This window comes from Cyprinus carpio, chromosome B2 (genome assembly GCF_018340385.1).
Source record: "Cyprinus carpio isolate SPL01 chromosome B2, ASM1834038v1, whole genome shotgun sequence".
NCBI classification, from domain to species: Eukaryota; Metazoa; Chordata; class Actinopteri; order Cypriniformes; family Cyprinidae; genus Cyprinus; species Cyprinus carpio.
Window position 1 is genome coordinate 18,276,905 of NC_056598.1, and position 19,506 is coordinate 18,296,410.

A 19,506-nucleotide genomic window follows, 5' to 3' on the forward strand; every position below is an offset into this window, starting at 1 on the left:
TGTGTTTTTTGTATATCTAACTCAAATCCTAGAGAGAAGGTTCTGCTGGGATTTTTTTTTTTTATCAAAAATCTATAAAAATAAAAAGTCTACAAAAAAGGCTCTTGAGACAAAAGCATTAGCTAGATATAATGTGATAAAACAGATGTCTATAGCTCCATGTCTACAGCCGTGATGAAATGAACTGCCAGCACAGATCTTGTCTGACATCTACAGTAGGCAGTACTGAAGAAATCATACTTCAGAATCATGTCAAATATTTCTCAATTTTTATAAGAAATAACAAGTAAAATGAAGTATCCAAAACATCCTGTATATTGGATGCTCCATTTCCAACCAGTTGTTTCTTCAAATATTACAGACTTAAGAAAAAACCATGAGATGTGTTTAACCCACTGTATTACCATTCAATAAATTCAGGAAACAACATTAATATAACAACTATCATGACTCATTGTTTTGTTTCTGAATAATTCATAAATTAAAACTTCATTTTGTTAAACCCAAGGTGACTAAACAGAAATACCAGCACTGCAGGAGCACTTTTATGCTGATGAAACACACAGACGTGATGGCAGAAAAGTTCTTCACATTAAAATGCTATCAAACAAGAATATGAGCACATTGCCACAGAGATCGGAGAGCAAAATGCATTCGCTCCACACGACATCTGCTGAGCAACAGCGTCCTCGCAGCAGATTACACGAGGAAACTCATAGACCACCTGGGGCCCAGAGCATGCTGGGTCTCATTTGTGCTAATATCATTAGTGTATGAGTCAGATCGCACCGGGTGCATGTTTCTATGGTAACTGGGCAGCACTACCCCCCATGTTCACCTTTACACAGAGCGAGTGAGAGTTTTCAGTGCTATAATGAGGAAACGAAAAGTCTTAAGATAATTAAACTGTGGCAGCTGTGTTGCATCACTGTTTATAAACAACAGTTTGAAAGCTACAGCTTTAATTAAAAAAAAATCAAACTTAAAAAGTATTGGTAAGTAGTACTATAATGAGACAAGTATCCTTTTAATGAGCATATCTTGCAGTTTGACAAGTACTCACTGTGGCATGGGAGATGGTGAGAATGCCGTTTTTCACAGAGCACTTCCTCCTCTGCCACACTTTGCGGATCCTGAGTAAAAAAAGATTACATCCTTCCTTAGGATCTCTAAAAATTGGAAAAATGCAGGAATTTTTTTCTTTTTTTTTCAAAAGAATTCAAATTCAGTTTTGTCTCATCCAGTCTTCAGTATCACTTGATCCTTCAGAAATCATTAATATGCTGTTTCTTAAGACACATATCATATTTGATATCAATGTTAAAAACATTAGTAATATAACTGTTGAAAGCAGTGTGTTTTTGTAACATTATCTGTCACCTTAATTCAATTTAGAGTGTCCTTGCTGAATAAAAATATTAATTTCGTACCGGACCAGACTGGGGAAAAAAATTGTATAGAATAGTAGTATGTTAGATAACATCCTTTCTAACAAATTAACATAAATTCACATTCAAATTATGTAGTAATTTAAACATAACATTTGTGCCTCTATTTCTTTAAAAACAGCTTATTTAAGGAGGGTGCCAATGTTGCATCTGTATTTATTTGACTGGCTTGACACTCTAAAGCCTGAGAAAGCAGTGCTCAGAAGCAGTGTGCTAATGTTGAATCAGTTAATTACAGTGTAGCCAATGCCATTAGGCACGATTAAGAGACAATTACGTGGCCCTACACAGAATGTTCAAAAACAACAACAACATCAGACTACATTTCAGTCAAACTGTGAGCTCACCCATCACTCTTCTTAAACAGATAGCCCTTCTTCTCACTGCCAAACACCTTATTGCCCTGTAGCTGGTGCATACTGTAACCGCTCTGCTTGCTCTGAGAATCCTGCACATCATCCAAAAAACAAAACAGCCATAATCTAATAAATAAAAAGTATGACATGATTATAGTTCAAGTAGAAACTTGTCTTTCTTGAAGAAAAAACAATGCGATCAAAAACCTGAAACTACATTAAAAGTCTGGGATTTTTATTTTTCATTAAAACTGAAAAGAAAGTTTTTGAATTTTGAACAAAGAAAAAAAATGATGTTATTTTTTAGCTGCGCTTTCAGACTTTTGAACACACATTATATATAGAATAAAATCAAATGGGGAAAAAGCAGTCTGGCAACATTAGATGTTACTTTAATGAAAACTTACTCTCCTAGACTTCAGTTGGAAGGCAGTGAAAGGGAAAAAGGAGGAGAGGAGTTAGAAATGCAGATGTCAGATTATTATTATTGCAGTGTGCATAGAATAAAAATAAGAGCGAACCTTACATTATACAATATTCACAGCCACGTTCGAGGATAATACAACGCAGTACATTGTTATTCAATCGAGACCAGAGACGTCCGGTTCAAATGGACATCAACTCCAAACAAAACACATAAAAGATCAAACGCTGGGCTCTACAAAAGAGCTTGTGTTGTCACTGCATGACCCTCATGTCCATGTTTCCTCTCTCTCATGAGAACGAATGTGTGCGCTTGCACACAAACACTGAAAACCTCCTTCACATGTCTCACAGAGGCGGCAAATGTCATGACATACTGGACATGAAAAGCAAATTCACATCTGGACTCATATCTTTAATGTCGAGTACAGCATGTAAATCCAATTCTACGCGATGTTTCTGAAAGGAATAAGCAAGAATATATATTCTCCGGTGATGTACCTACCTCTTTCTGGTCTAGTTGTAAAGACGATTTAATGAGGTCTCTGAGAGCTGTGAGCTGTTTTTTCTCTTCGTCCTGGGTCTGTTTTATCTGATAATACAAATGTAATGTGTTAAAATATAGGAGCAATATAAAACAAACACCTCAATTTAAGATATTTCATAACAGTAAACACTCTCTTAAGAAGGCATTGCTAGTGAACATTTATTACACGTTTGAAGGAACAGTTTGATTTGAGGCTCATATTAATAATGTTTGTCTCATGATATTATATTTAATATAATCCTAATGTTCTCACAAGTAGAGCTGTATAATAATTGAACTAACAACAGAAACAGCAGAAAACAGCAAAAATAATTATAAAATGAAAGGCTAACTAACATTATAGAGATCAGCTGCTAATTTCTCTATATACTGCTTCAACTTGTCAGCGGTTTTCAAGCCATCCTGGAAGAAACTGAGAGAAAACACAAGAAGAGCAAATGAAAGGCTGTAAGGCATTTTTTCAACGCTACATCAAATAATATTCAAAAGTTTGGGGTCAATAAGATTTTTTTCTTATTGTTTTTGAAATAAGCTCATCAAGGCTATATTTATTTGATCAAAAACCAATACAGTGAAATATTACTACATGTTGCAATAACTTTTAGCTATATGAATACATTTTAAAATCCAAAGCTGGTTTTTTTTTTTTTTTTTTTTTGTGAAAACTGCGATACATTTCTGGAATCTTTGATGAACAGAAAGACAGCATTTATTTGAAATAGAAAACTTTTATAACATTATAAATGCCTTCACTGTCACTTTTGATCTTTTGGCCTTGCTGTATAAAAAATATTATTTTTATTTTATTTTTGTAAAAATCACTAACCTTGAAACTTTTTATAACTGTGTACAATTTCAAACCCTTTAAAGGTAATATATCTCCACTTCACACCCTTAATACAGATATCTTAACTAATCTAGGAGACCATTCTTAAAAATTACAGTAACAGACCGAACATCTGATACGAGAAAACAGGATTCTGGGACACTCACTTGCACTGTGCATGATAATACTTGATGAGATTCTGGAGGAGATCCACTCCCTTCTTGGTCTTAATCTCGTTCACTTTGATCAGGTACTGTTGGGAACCATGGACAATAAAGCACATAGAGACACTAGTATGTTAACAGGAAAATACATCAACATTACACACTTCTCAAATGCTCTGCTGCAGACCTGATCTCCAGATAAATTAATCTTGGATATATGTATATATATATACATATATATACATATATATACATATATATATATATATATATATTTGTGTGTGTGTGTGTGTATACAATATGTAAAAAAACAGCATGTTTCAAGTTCCATGTAAAATTGTGTTTAAAAATAAAGCTGGTCTGATATCCTGGTTTGTCTATACTCGAGCATATTCTGCACCTGAAAATACAAAGCCCACTGTTGCTTGACTCATGAATATTAATCAGGTCATGTGAATGGATGGTTCAGCAATGTTACCTAGCAATGTCAGAATGGCCTAATTAATATTCATGAGCTGAGACACTGCCAAGCCATGATGTCTCAAGCAGCTGCTTCAGATCTTGCTCCAGAGCTGCTGAGTGAAACACGAATGCATCTGAAAATCTCCTGGCCTTTCACAACACCTCAAGTCAGAGAAGACGTCACGGCAGAAGAGAACAAGAAACAAAACTACCATCAAGCTAACTTCTCTTGGTGAAACAGAAAGTTTCCATTTTCACAAGCCCACACACCTCACACATCTGCAGCTGAAAGATCCTCCGTTCCTTCTCCATCTCCTCTGCGATCTCTGCACCGGTGATCTCTGTACGGATCATGCCGTGCTGCTTGGCATGTTCCCTCTTCTCCTTCTCAATCTTTGTGCTACAACAAAAAGGCAAGAAACAGAAGATGACAGAGAAAAAACTAGCTTAAATTTAGGTTACCGCAAATGGCTCTTTGACTGTGATGATTATATATTGTTGTGTTTGAGCATAAAACAGCTGTATATCAACACATTACATTAAACAAAATTGTATATACATGACAAAAGAATATGAACACACAATAATGATACTTACAACTTGGTCTCATAGTCTTTCCAGGCCTTGTCGAAAGGCTTTTTAAGATCCTGTGTTGGGGAAATAAAATAAATAGTGCAGGAAGCAATTAGGTTTACTGTGCAGAGTTATATACCATTTTTCACAGTTGTTAAGCTGAACACATTATTATACAATATAAAGCACCAAAGAAATCAAGAGATTTGATCACTACTTTGAAACTCACTGTGCTGATGTACAGTAGTGACTGATATGGACTGTGGTAATGCAATTGCTTTATCAGATTTTCCCACTCTCAGGAACCTATTCTCTGGAGTTAATGACGTTATTCACTTTGCTACTACCCAAATGTTCATCTGCTCAAATAATAATTGATCATGAAACATACGCGGATGTTTTGGAGTGTGTTACTTTACCTGAGGTGTATCAGCTTGCTGGCTTCTTAGAACGGGCATGAGCATAAATTTGCTTCCAGCATGAATATATTCATACTGCTGAAGCAGAATCCAGAAGCTCGCAGCAGTTTTTGCTTCTGAATACTGTAAGTCAGAGCATAAAAAGATGTGGCAGGTCTCCCTCGGTGCTGTTGTACACTTTTATGTTGTTTTTTATTTCTATTTTTAAAAGTTTCAAACTATTATGTTGTTTTGCACATCAAATAAAGCTGGAAGCTTGAAGCTGATGCAGGACTTACACACACATATACTTTTTTTCCCCCGGTCAATTTAAAATCTAACATTTAATCTTGACGTTTAATAGTGCCTCCTGTATGCCATATTATAACATTTAGTGTTTAACAACACCATCATCTAACACTCACTTAAAGTTCTATACATAAAATTATATAAATAAATGAATAAATATATATAAATAATAAAAACATTATAATTAATACATTTAAGAAATTAATTTAATAAACCATATCTGTAGAAAATATAAAAATAAACATCAACTTTTCTGTACTGTACATTATAATTTGCATTTAAAATGACAGATTTTATTTCTAAGTGTATTTAAATTATTTTGGATAAGTTCTTTTTTTCATGAAATAATATTATTTACTACTCCAATAATAGTAACATTGGCTTACACAAACATATATATATATATATATATATATATATATATATATACACATATATATATATATATATATATACTATATATATACAATATATATATATATATATATATATACCATACACATATACATATATATATATACACACACACACACACACACACACACACACACACATATCATTCAGTATATCCACTATACTGAGCTCTGCAGTAATTCTGATGCAACTGAATAGAAAAGCTGTCTTGTGTTTTGGTGTTTTGTCTTGATTTCCAAATAGAATTTAAGAGTCTCAGAGTGAGTCCTGGTTACACATTCAGGAGCACTGGTGTAGGTGCTTTTTAATGGTTTATAAGGCATCTGTTCCAGTGCAGGAAAGATTTTAGAGAGAGCTGAAAATGTCCTCCAGGGACGGAACTAATGCCCTTCAACTGCCTCTGCCTCTGTCAACAAGGGCTTTAGAGAATGGTTTCATTTCCGCTGAGTAAGAGGGTGAAAGAAAGAGAGAGACAAAGTATGAGCGAGATAAGAGAGTGAGAGAGAAAAAATGGGGGCTGGTAGGTATGTATACTAGGTCTATTGAACAAAAAAGTGAAGCCTCATCACTTCCACTCAGAAATTCAGCTGATGCTGCAGAGGCTCTTAGCTTGGGTCATGCTAATGTGAAAACAATCAGACAGCCTTTCCAAAACCGCCCAGTGTGAGACGGCCCTACACTTAGTGTAAGTAATTTTCACAATCACTACATGTTTGCCTTCAAGCCTGAGACATCAACAAGCGGCTGACAGGAGTAGTCAGTCTGACGCCTGAGCTCTTTACCCCAGTCAACCAGTAAACATTTCAAACCGACTGAGTCAAAGGGCCTTAAACACTCCCACACAGTTTACTAGCACTAACAGTGACCATTCCTGCAGCACTGTGTTTCATAGAGGACACGGGCGTGAAGAACCCTGTAATTTAACTCCAACAAGATTTACAGTGTGCGTTTTTTGGTCCAAAGGGATTCATTTAAGGCGGGTATGGAGCAGTAAATCAGAGGGGGCCTTTCCAATTAGTTTAGTTCAGAGACAGCGATGTAAATCTTACCCCCTTCACTCCCTTCAGATCTCCTTTGAGCAGAGAGTCCAGGGTGAAGATGACATTGTGGCTGAGACTCTGGAGCTGAGGAGAAGAATCAGACGAGAAATCATACAGCTTGTGATCAGAAAACTTTACAATAAATAAAATAAATAATAAAAATGTAAAAATGATAAAATATTAAGACTAAGAAAATAAGATAGGAATAAAACAAAATAAAAATTCCACTATCCCTTACCAGGTTCTTGAGGAGAGCGGCCAGTTCCTTGATAAGGCCAGAGAACTTGATGAAGGCTGTTCCCAGATCAGAGTTATCTCGGCTGATGAAGTTGCTGCCAAACTTGTCCAGTGCCAGCCCGTAATTCTCTTCATTCTGCACATGCTCTGTAGAGAATAAGAACAAGCCGTCCATATTATTATAGGATTGGAATATATTTTATTTAAAGATGAAGTGTGTAATTTCTGCATCACTAGAATTACCAAAGGAATTGCAAAATAATAACTTCATTAGTGTTTTCAAACATGCTGCCTGAACACTTCGTCAATCCCACAGCAGATATTTTACTTTTTTTTTCCTCGGTGTATCAACCTATGAATGGATACCTGTCTACATATTAAGCAGAGATAGGAGAAAGTAAATATAAAAAGAAAAACCACACACTTCAGCTTCAAGAATTTATAACCTAACTACTGATTAACATAAAAACCATTAGACTAAATTAAAAAATGACCCTAGTGGGTGGAGTCATGTCATGTCAAAATGGTGTCCATTTCCAAAGTTAGGAATGAAAATTCTGTCATTAATTACTCACCCTCATGTCATTCCATAAGACCTTCATTTATTTTCGGAACACAAAGAAATAGTTGAATAAAGTTATTTTTGTTTTCTTTGCGCACAAAAAAAGCTTCATAAAATTACAGTTGAACCAGTGAAGTCCCATGGACTATTTTAACAGTGTCCTTACTACCTTTCTGGGCCTTGAACGTATAAGTTGTGTTGCTGTCTATGGAGGTCAGAGAGCGCTTGGATTTCATCAAAAATATATTAATTTGTTCTCTGAAGATGAACGAAGGTCTACGGGTTTGGAACAACATGAAACAACATCATTTTTGGGTGAACTATCCCTTTAATAGGTGTGTTCGACTTGAAGCGGCGCTGCGCAGATCAATCGGTGTATGACATCAAGGTACCGCAAGAGTGATTCAAAAGCTTACGGAGCCATTTGCTCTCTAATCGCTCTCATGGTACATTGATGTCATACAACAATCAGTCTGCTCAGCACCGCTTCGATTCAAACAAACCTATTTAAATAGCATAACGTGAAGGAAGAAAAGAGAATTCCACAATTTCCTGTACATTTGTCAGCTAGGACAGCTTTCTGTGTAAATCTCAGCCCACAGGATGTAAACTATAGCAATAATAGCCCTTCCAATACAAACATGCACCTCACTGGGCACAGACAGAGAGTGTGGTCAAAGTCATCAGCACCCACAGGAAAATAATGTACAGCAGGTGCCCGTTAACAATTTGTCCAAACCAAAAAAAACAAAAAAACATCCACACACGAAACAGTCTTTTGTTTGATAAAGAACATGAAAAGAAGTTCTAACATTACCATCTTTAGAGCCGTATAAGTTTAGGGTTTCCATATATTAGGAAACAGTATTGAAACCACCAGCATCTGGGATCATCTTCCCATAGTTCCACACTGGGACCTCAGCCCATGACAGAGTCACATTATTTGGTCATTTGTCTTGTCGAGTGGAGCTAAGTCATCTGGTACCCTGACATAGGCGACTGTAACCTTCTTTAAATGAGCAGCTGGGAAGGTTTACTGCAGCCTTTTTGGACTCAGAGGAACCTAAGGGAACCTAAGAGTTTTAAAGGTGCTAATTTAAATTAATGTATAAACTCTCCACAAACAAGAAACAAGCAAACAAGCAAACAAATAAATAAATAAAAAGTTGAGTTCATTTCTGACTGTTTATGTCCTTGTTACGATCGAAGTGTCTTACTCTTAGGAGCTTATAAATTTCTCCCAAATGCACAAACTTCCACTTAAAAACTTCTTTTATATTACTATTCTCCACATTTTAGAATAATAGTCATTAAAGAAGTAATTAAAACTATGAAATAACACAAATGGAAGTGTTATTGTGTAAAATGTTTCCTTTTCTGTTTTTATTTTCTGATCAGTGAAGCACTTTGCAACTTTGAGCTGCATTTTATGTATGAAAGGTGCTGTAGAAATAAAATTATTATTATTATTATTTTAATTTGATTTATATAGAACCTTACATACATACAGTAAATACAAAATAAACACTACTACTAATACTACTTAATATAAATACTACTACTACTTAATATAAATATAAATTAAAACATATATTACTACTAATAATAATATTTATTATTATTATTTGCATAGCACATTTCATTAATTACATACAGTTTTACATTAAGCAGACATTGATTACACAATTACATACATTAAATACTAATACTAATATAAGCCACTACAGGTGCTGGTCATATAATTAGAATATCATCAAAAAGTTGATTTATTTCACTAATTCCATTCAAAAAGTGAAACTTGTATATTATATTTATTCATTACACACAGACTGATTTAATGAATAAATGACCTTTAAATGGTCTCTCAGTCTAGTTCTGTAGGCTACACAATCATGGGGAAGACTGCTGATTTGACAGTTGTCCAAAAGACGACCATTGACACCTTGCACAAGGAGGGCAAGACACAAAAGGTCATTGCAAAAGAGGCTGGCTGTTCACAGAGCTCTGTGTCCAAGCACATTAATAGAGAGGCGAAGGGAAGGAAAAGATGTGGTGGAAAAAAGTGTACAAGCAATAGGGATAACTGCTCCCTTGAGAGGATTGTGAAACAAAACCCATTCAAAAATGTGGGGGAGATTCACAAAGAGTGGACTGCAGCTGGAGTCAGTGCTTCAAGAACCACTACGCACAGACGTATGCAAGACATGGGTTTCAGCTGTCGCATTCCTTGTGTCAAGCCACTCTTGAACAACAGACAGCGTCAGAAGCGTCTCGCCTGGGCTAAAGACAAAAAGGACTGGACTGCTGCTGAGTGGTCCAAAGTTATGTTCTCTGATGAAAGTAATTTTTGCATTTCCTTTGGAAATCAGGGTCCCAGAGTCTAGAGGAAGAGAGGAGAGGCACACAATCCATGTTGCTTGAGGACTAGTGTAAAGTTTCCACAGTCAGTGATGGTTTGGGGTGCCATGTCATCTGCTGGTGTTGGTCCACTGTGTTTTCTGAGCTCCAAGGTCAACGCAGCCGTATACCAGGAAGTTTTAGAGCACTTCATGCTTCCTGCTGCTGACCAACTTTATGGAGATGCAGATTTCCTTTTCCACCAGGACTTGGCACCTGCACACAGTGCCAAAGCTACCAGTACCTGGTTTAAGGACCATGGTATCCCTGTTCTTAACTGGCCAGCAAACTCTAACCCTTAATTAATTAAAAGAAATAAACATTTGAAATATATCAGTCTGTGTGTAATGAATGAATATAATATACAAGTTTCACTTTTTGAATGGAATTAGTGAAATAAATCAACTTTTTGATGATATTCTAATTATATGACCGGCACCTGTATATTAAAAAATAATAAAATCATTGCAAATATAAATTTCCTTAACTGTCAAGACTTCTGAAGATAAATAGATTGTGCCTGTTACAGACAGATTAAAAGATCGCAGACAGATCTAAACAAGACTGTAAGCAAAGTGACATAAGCAGACCTCTGCAATTCAACAGAGAATAAAAGCCCCATGCCAAGTGTCGAGAGCTCAGGTATTAATCATCAGGAGCCGATTAGAGTGCTTACTATACTGTCACATCTGATTAGACAGGATCGTGCCACCTGCAATGCACACAGCAGTGTCGATAACACAGTGGGAGCCGGCTTACATCCTCTACCTGCCGCCCACAGTAACGCCCTGCACTTAATAGCATAACACTTCAGGAAGACAAGTGAGCAGAGTGATGTGCATCAGGAGCTGCGACATTCAGCTGGAGCTGGAGTGATTTCATTCACAAACCGAAAAGGTGACAATCTGCTGGCATTTGCTGAATAATGATGGTGATGTCTCTGCATTGCTGAAGAGGTATAGAGGACGAATGCTCTCTAAGGGATACTGAGGTCAGAGAGAGGTCAGCCAATCAATCTGATCAAGCACTGCAGTTCACAAGAGGAAGTCTTACATATCACATCACTTAAAACCACCACATGGAGATCTGATACTCAGAAACAGTGGACTGTCACCTTGTATAAATGACCAGCTGGACCCAGAGGAACAACCTGAGGGAATCTCAGAGCATTAAAAGTGCTCATTCAGGGTGATGTGCAAACCATTAATGAACAAAAAAATTAAGTTTATTTTTTCTGACCGTTTATGTCTTTGTAATAAGATTTTAAATCTCCCCCCAAGGAATGCACTTCCACTCAAAAGATTGGACAGACATATATATTTTTTAAATACTTGAAATAACACAAAAGCAAGTACCGTTGTGTAAAAAAGTGCTCTTTCTAAATTTTTTTTTAGTAATGTCAAATCGATTAATCACGATTAATCGCATCCAGAATAAAAGTTTGTGTTTACATTGTGTATATGTATATATAAATATACACACATACATGTACATTTAAGAAATATATGTGATATACATGTATGTGTGTGTATTTATATATACACATAAATATACACAGTACACACACATACATTATGTAAACACAAACTTTTATTTTGGATGCGATTAATTGCAATTAATCGATTTGACAGCATTATTTTTATTTTTAATTTTGAAATATATTGTGAAGCACTTTGAGACTTTGAGCTAATTTTTATTAAGAAAGGTGTTATAATAATAAAATTATTATTAATAATATTATTTTAAAAGTATTATTATTATTATTATCATCAGTGGTATTAGTAGTAGTATTGCTGCTATTAATAAGAATAATCACCGTAATCATAATTTCATAATTTCGTGAATTTCTTATTAATTTCTTGACTGGAAGCCCTGTATAATTAGCCAGCTTTTGATCACAATCAAATATAGTTCTTAAGACTCATTTGCTTTTATTAAACTCATAACAAGCTATCTGATCAAACAGCACAAGAGCCAAAGACATCTGTCTGAATATGTACGGCTGTAGCAGTGCTTTTATCATCTTTTTAGCCTTTTTATACTTTAATAGTCTAGTCGTCCATTGTGACCTATCTCTAGGTCACATAGCAGCAGAACACATTCATCTGTCCTGTTTCTGAGTCCTAAATATACTTACATCCACACACTGTTTGCTACTCAGTCTCCAGCCCTGATCCCAACTTTGCAAATGTCAATGTCTTTGTCAATTTCCGATCCACAAGAGATGACTGAGTGTAAATATTAGGCGTTATGAGGCCTTTATCAAACAGGCACTGATATTTGGCATCTGGACTGTGTGCCTGGCCAACAGGAGAGGAACGACATTGAAGAGTTACAAGCTGATAAAGGGCAGAGAAGGGACTGGTGAGCCAAAAAAACACTCATGAGATGGTCTAGAGGATTTCCTGACCTTTCATGCTGATTTACCCTAGAGGGCATGTAAGCATTCGAGTTTCCCTAGAAGGAATGGGGGAAGAGACGGTAGCAAGGAGCCTGGGAAAAGCAAGCGCTATGACCCACTTCAGGATTATCAGTTAGAGTAGCTCTTCACCAGGAATTTGTCAATTAAACAAGTTGAATGTCACCTTGACCTTTTTTACAGCTATGCATCGTAACAAAAAGTAACTTTCTCTAAAAATGTTGAATCATATTTTAATATTTCCAGAAGTACTGTTGAAGAGCTGGGTCAAAACTCACCTTGACCAGAGTTGTAGATTGCTTTGACGGATTTCTTGACCTTTTGTAAAGCTGTTCGGTCCTGGTCCAAAGCCTGGAGAGGCAGACAAAAAGAGAAGAGAAGAGAAGAGAAGAGAAGAGAAGAGAAGAGAAGGAGTAGAGAAAGAAGAGAAGAGAAGAGAAGAAGAGAAGAAGAGAAGAGAAGAGAAGAGAAGAGAAGAGAAGAGAAGAGAAGAGAAGAGAAGAGAAGAGAAGAGAAGAGAAGAGAAGAGGATGGTTATAAAACACAGCTTTAAAAGGTCTGTGATTCATTTATGATTCATGATCTTAGAATTCCAGAAGAACTGCATCACTGGCCACACCTCGAGGGGCAAAACCAGACACTGGGAATCTGGAGGCATTTCCAATGCTCATAAGGGCCAACAGGTGGAGAAAATGTCAGCGATATTCCCTGGAAGACTAAAATTACGACTAGAAAAGCAGCTTTTGTACTTTGTGAACTGCAATATTTATATACTGATTAAAAGTAAGTCTGCCAACTAATAAATTAAATCAACATTGGGCAAAATCTCCTCAGAAAAGACAAAAACGTATCATACCAATGACAGACCCTTGACATGCAGTTTCCTAGCAACCACGGCAGCACGAGGAAGGGGAGAACCCCTCGACCGCGCTTCATTGTCTTGAGGTGGATATCATTTCAAAAATCAAAGCCGCTGTGAAACTGAGAGGGTAGTGAACAGAACATGCTCCTAAGGGTCTCAGCTCATGGAAATCTCTTTAAATATTTTGAGGAATGACAGTAAACAACAGGGTGTCAACGAATCCTGTTTCCTCCGAGCACCCCACTGACCTTCTATCTACTTGTTTGTTTCTATCTTTAAAAGAAAGAAACCTTGTATGAACTGCTGGCTGTTGCCCTCCTCCCTCCTTGATTCTATCAGATGTGTGTTTCTCTGGATGAAAGGAAAATTATGCAAGTGTATAGGCAATATAATATAGGCAAGCTGACTCAGAAAAAAAAAAAAAAAAAGTATTTTGCGAATTGAATTTGTGATGCATCATAATGCATTCATGTGCTCTGTTCCAGCTGGTGGCTAACAGATGTGTGTCCTAACAGCCACCGTTGTTTCACACCCAAACGTACCCAAAAATAATCTGTGGTGTCTTTAAAGAAGCCCTTCAATGGTGATTAATGCGTAAGACAGAGCTTAAGGCCACAATTTGAAAGCAAATTCCTCCACATTCACAACAGCTCTTTGAAAATAAAAAATACAGGTGACATTTTAAAGGCCTTGGTGAATATTGATACATATCAACTACTAAATTAATGTATTTATATGCTTTATCATGAATTGTGAAGTTATTTGAATAATCTGTTATACATGTACGTTACTCTTACTTGGAATCAGTAAGATTTGAAAAAAAAAAAAAAAGAATACTACTATTTAGCAAGGACATATTCAATTGATCAATTTTAGAATTTTCTATTTCAAATAAATGTTTCAAGTTTTGCTTTTTATTTATTTAAATGAATTTTCTATTAATCAAAAAGTCCTGAAAAAAATATCAAGGTATCCACAAAATATATTTTTCAACATTGATAATAATAGGCCATGTTTTCTTGAGCAGCAAATCAGCATATTAAAATGACTTCTGAAGGATCATGTGACGATAAATACTGAGTAAAGGCTGCTGTAGCTTTACCACCACAAGAATAAATTACATTTGAAAATACATTACAAAAAAAAATTGTGCATTTTAATAAAAATATGTTCATTTAAATTAAAATAACATTCACAATATAATTATTACTCTGTTTTTGTTTAAATGTAGCCTTGGTGAGCATAAGAAAGTTCTTTCAAAATTCAATTTAAGACCTTAATACAGATTAGACGCCAATAGCCTTGTGGGCATCGCACAGACATACAGCACTGTTGCGCTACAGGCGTCCCGAGTTCGAATCCCCCCTCTCCCTCTCTCCCAACTTTATTATTTATCTCCTGTCTCCTCTACACTGCCCTGTCATAATAAAGTCAAAAACACCAAAAATAAATCTTTTAAAAAAATCATACAGATTAAACTAGTGAATGCACTTTAATACTTTAGCTTTGGTTTAAGTTAATATTGTTTGTTTTTGTTTGAAATCAAATGATAATTATCAGACCCTGCAGCAGCAAAACCATGACAAACCCCTGCTGAAGAATCATAATTTCTCTCATTTGCTCTAACGTTGAGATGTGATGTTAGCTAAATCTAATCAGTCACAAATCCATCCATTTTAAATATGAAAAAGGAACATAAAATGTGAATGACACAAACAGCAGTTTCTATACTGATTGTGACTGAGTTACCAGGAAAACCCTGACAGGAAATATGTCATTTCTAATCCAGTCTGTAGACTGATGTCCTGCTATATGTTTAGAGATGAGCTGTGTTTCTATAAACCACTCATTGTGTTCATGTACCTCCTCCTACAGTGAACATAAGGCATGCTGAGGCAGAGGAATAATGAGCATTTGCACAGCTGTGGCACACTGATCAAGAACCTGCGGTGATGAAAGTAGTAGTTCTGAGCCACTCATGTGATAAATGATTTCCCTCTGTGGCCATTCTCTCATTTTCTTGCAGCTATGTTTGGACATCGGTACACCAAAATTGGACTGCCCACTGTGGTCCGGGGAGAGACAGACTCGTCAGGTCGAGACTCTTCAGAGCTTTTTTTATCCCTGGTCATTTCCCTTGTTATTTCATTGTTATGAGCTACAACATCCTATAGCTATATACCAGGATTTAAAGGAACATTGGGAAACATAAAGTTGTAATTGGAAACGAGCACTTACAAATGGATACATCCATCGTTTGTAAAAGTGAACAGAAAATCATTTTTAGTAATGCACTTAGCAGGCAGCACCACAAACAAACATTTAAAAGGCAACTATCAGTCTTCATTAAGTATAACTAAACATTCCACGTATTAGCATTAAACTAGAATATATATAATGCTGCTAAATTTCATCCAGTGATCCAAAGAATAAAAACAAAGTCGATAAGTCTCTTTTGCTCACCAAGGCTGCATTTATTTAATCAAAAATACAGTAAATATTACTCTATTTTCTATTTTAATATTTTAAAATGTTATTTATTTCTGTTATGGCAAAGCTAAAATTTTAGCAGTCATTTCTCCAGTTTTCAGTGTCACATGATCATTCAGAAATTATTCTAATTAGAACACATTTCTTATTAGTGTCAAAGTTGAAAATGGTTGTGCTGTTTAACATTTTTGTGGAAACCGGGATACATTTTTTATATGATTACATATTAATAGAACAGAAAGAATTAACTAATTTCAGCCACAGTTTCAGCATCTATTTGTAGGGGGCAGGAAATTTTGGATTCTAGAGAGCATTTGATTGGACAGAATGACTGAAAAGAAACTGAAGTGCAGGGTGATGTAATGAGGAGTGTAAGTTTTGAATGCTTATATCTTGAAAATACAAATTTTGTTTTGGTGTATGCTAGTCTCAGCCTGAGACAATATGCACTAGAGCTGTGCAATTAATCGCATTCGATTGTCATGCCCATCTCGTCAGTAAAGCCAGTCCCGTGATTAGTAGTAAATCAGCATAACCTGCTTTTAGATTGAGCGGCTTTCACTTTTGTGCCCATTTGTGCGCCCATGGGCGTGCTGGTCTAAAAAAGAGGTGTGTTCAGGCTCATTGCTATTTTAAGGAGCTGAAAATAGACTGCGCCATAGACCAACTCAAACCTGGTCTAAAGTCTGGCGCAATGATTTTCTTTGTTATTTAAAGAGCGTGTTAGTATAGGCGGGTCCACAACGCGCATACACGCTGCTTATTAAACACAGGGACGCACAGCAGCACACAAACATGCCAAATATTAAAAATTAAAGGATTGCAATGCATGAGAATTTTTTGTAGGCTAATTAAATATAAAAATGCCTACATGTCATAATGGATAGTCATCGCATGTATCAGAATTAGGCTATCTATTAGCTCGCACCCGAGCAGCTCCGTTTCATCTCGGAGACGCGTTCTGTCTTTGCGCTTGCCAAATACCGCCATGTAAATAGCAAATCCGTCATGGCACGAGCGCAACTGGCTCTTAAAGGGAATGGAAGATGAGACTCTGCTTGGTTTATTGCACGTTACGCTCAAAAAAACACCCATTACTCATTAAGAGAATAGGGACAACCTGTTTAGATCATGCACCCGGGCGCTCCAACCGTTTTTCCGTCGTTAAAATAGTAAAAGTGGATTTGGACACGCCCTGAGTGCACCTGCGCCGTGCGCTTTACACTTTGCGTTTAGATCGTTAAAATAGGGCCCAATATCGCCTAGCTTGTCAGTGAACTACGGCTCTGTGTAGTGAAAGCCGCTCAATCTGGAAGCAGGTGATGCTGATTTACTACTAATCACAGCACCGGCTTTACTGACGAGATGCACATGACAATCGAATGCGATTAATTGCACAGCCCTATCACGCACACAGACCCGTTGGCTGAACTTCTGATGCATATGGCACACAAAATTGGAAACACTACAGGAGTTTCGAAGTCATCATCGGATTGGTTGAATTATACAGGATTTCCAGGAGACGTGTGTGTCAACGTTCCGCCTGGAAACAAAAAAGCTGTGATGCCTCATGGAAGACAACTGTGACGATGAGCAGCACCTATCAGGATCAACTAAATGCTTGATTTTCAAACGTATGTGTTTACGCCAAAGAATTTATAAAATATGTCCAAAAATGTTACACACCAGTCTGTTATTGTGGGGACATTTCCACACCCCTTAACATGACACAGCACAAAACGAAACGTGATTGGTTGCTTTACCTACCCATATGGCTTCTTGGGCGGGCCTTGGCAATTCAAAGCAGCCAAGGTTCCCAGAACTTCTACAGGTCTGGCTACGCAACACTAGGAGCACAGTATCTTACAGATAACCTTAAGGCTAACATTTTCAAACTAAAAGTCCAAAAACTGCAATTTTGATTTGGCACTTTAAAAAGAACATTATTTGATAAAAATAAGATTGTAACATAAATGTCTTTACTGTTATTTTTGATCAATTTAATTCATCCTTGCTGAAACAACTGCACTGACCCCAAACATTTGAATGGTAGTATATACTCATTCAGTTACCCTGTAAGCGTGAAATATCAGTCTTCAGATGTATGACCAAGAGGGTAATATCATTACACAACTAATTATAACAATCTAACCACATCCTCAAATGGTCTTGTAGGCTATTAGGCGTAACCACAGTGAACAGAACAGTGAATGTGAACACTGCAGAAACGATAAACCTCAGCAGATGACATCTCCATTATGATCTGGAGAATCTCTCAACCGTATGAGTTTGACAACTTAAGTAACATTTAGCTGTTTTATACATTTGACATTATACTTTAAATAATATCATTTCAAGTACTGATTGATATAACCTAGCCAAACATTACATCAAACACTTACATCAAACTGAAAAGAGCTGACAAGATATTCTTTAAAAAAAAAAATTAATCTTGTTCCATTGAGAAAGGAAACTCATACAGAACGACAAGAATGTGAGTAAACAGTGCCAGAAATGTCATTTTTGAGTGAACTATTTCCTTTATAGTCAATCACCTACTTGAATTTTTTTTTGCATTTTCAATCCAACACCATCTGGATCCCGAAGAGAGACCAAAAATGAAATGCAGCACTACAGATATTATACAGACAGAGAAAGTTAAGTGCCCTATTGAGAACAAATGCAACATTACACCCACTGGCACCATTACAATAAAGGGCTACTTTGTCCTTCCATGACTAAGCAGTTTGCTTCTTTATGATGGGATAGACTGCAGTAACATGCTAATACTCGTCTACAATACTCACAACAAACCTTGACCCTCTGTTGTTCACCCACTCAACCGATGGGCATCGTTGAGCCCTTGGCTCTCTTCCTGGAGCACTCAGTAATCCTAGCCTAAATTGAAAGCACCTTTCATGACAACATCTCAAAATCATTAAAATCATATTTTTTGCAGGGGCAAAAAAAGAAGCAAACCATAAACTAAAGAAATGACCCAATCTCGCACACCATTCACCTGAACAAATCTCAAAGCTGTAGGTCCCTCAGAAACAAGATACTGGTGGGAAAACTTCACTATAATATACTTTTACTGCCGCTCAAAGCAACCACAATCCATTAGATTCACACTAAGAAGAACCAGATCGATATTGGAATTTTTCAAGACAGTCAATCGAGAAGACCAACACAGACCTGCCAAGCAAGACAAGACACTCTCTATACAGCCGGCCAAAAAGGTCTTTTACTAGAAAACTTTTCCAGGACTTGAACATACTGCCATGATGCAGGAGAGACCTGCACCAGCTATCAGCCCCAAGAAACATGAACTCCTTAAGGAATTACTTCTCACAGCCAATCCAAAGCCAGCAGACTTGACTAGGGCTGTGGCGAGGCAAGGGAAAGAGCTCAGGCCAAAGTTTCATGGGGTTTATGAGTCAGAACTGCAGGCCAAGGGTGATCCAACTTTATTCTGTCTGTTTTTATTACAGTAAATGTGGAAGAAAAAGATACAGATGACTGAGAGAAACGCAATGGAAACATTACATGAAGTCAACACCCCGATTGCTGAGCCACTGA

At 36.6% G+C, this 19,506-nt stretch overlaps 1 protein-coding gene across 4 annotated transcripts in view; it reads right to left on the reverse strand.

The window, feature by feature from the left end:
* The window catches only part of LOC109062209 (arf-GAP with SH3 domain, ANK repeat and PH domain-containing protein 1-like), a 42,897-nt gene that overhangs the window by 12,259 nt on the left and 11,132 nt on the right, over window positions 1-19,506 (reverse strand). For 2 of the 4 annotated variants that reach the window (XM_042718480.1, XM_042718478.1), the window contains exons 4-14: window positions 12,854-12,926; window positions 7,199-7,344; window positions 6,970-7,044; window positions 4,824-4,873; window positions 4,497-4,626; window positions 3,768-3,853; window positions 3,111-3,186; window positions 2,733-2,819; window positions 2,212-2,220; window positions 1,796-1,896; window positions 1,064-1,133 (exon numbers count right to left, since the gene is read on the reverse strand). In XM_042718480.1, coding sequence (XP_042574414.1) covers window positions 1,064-1,133; window positions 1,796-1,896; window positions 2,212-2,220; window positions 2,733-2,819; window positions 3,111-3,186; window positions 3,768-3,853; window positions 4,497-4,626; window positions 4,824-4,873; window positions 6,970-7,044; window positions 7,199-7,344; window positions 12,854-12,926 — 903 coding nt within the window. The remainder of the gene's footprint in view (window positions 1-1,063; window positions 1,134-1,795; window positions 1,897-2,211; window positions 2,221-2,732; window positions 2,820-3,110; window positions 3,187-3,767; window positions 3,854-4,496; window positions 4,627-4,823; window positions 4,874-6,969; window positions 7,045-7,198; window positions 7,345-12,853; window positions 12,927-19,506) is intronic. The other 2 variants (XM_042718481.1, XM_042718479.1) reach the window with 1 other exon arrangement.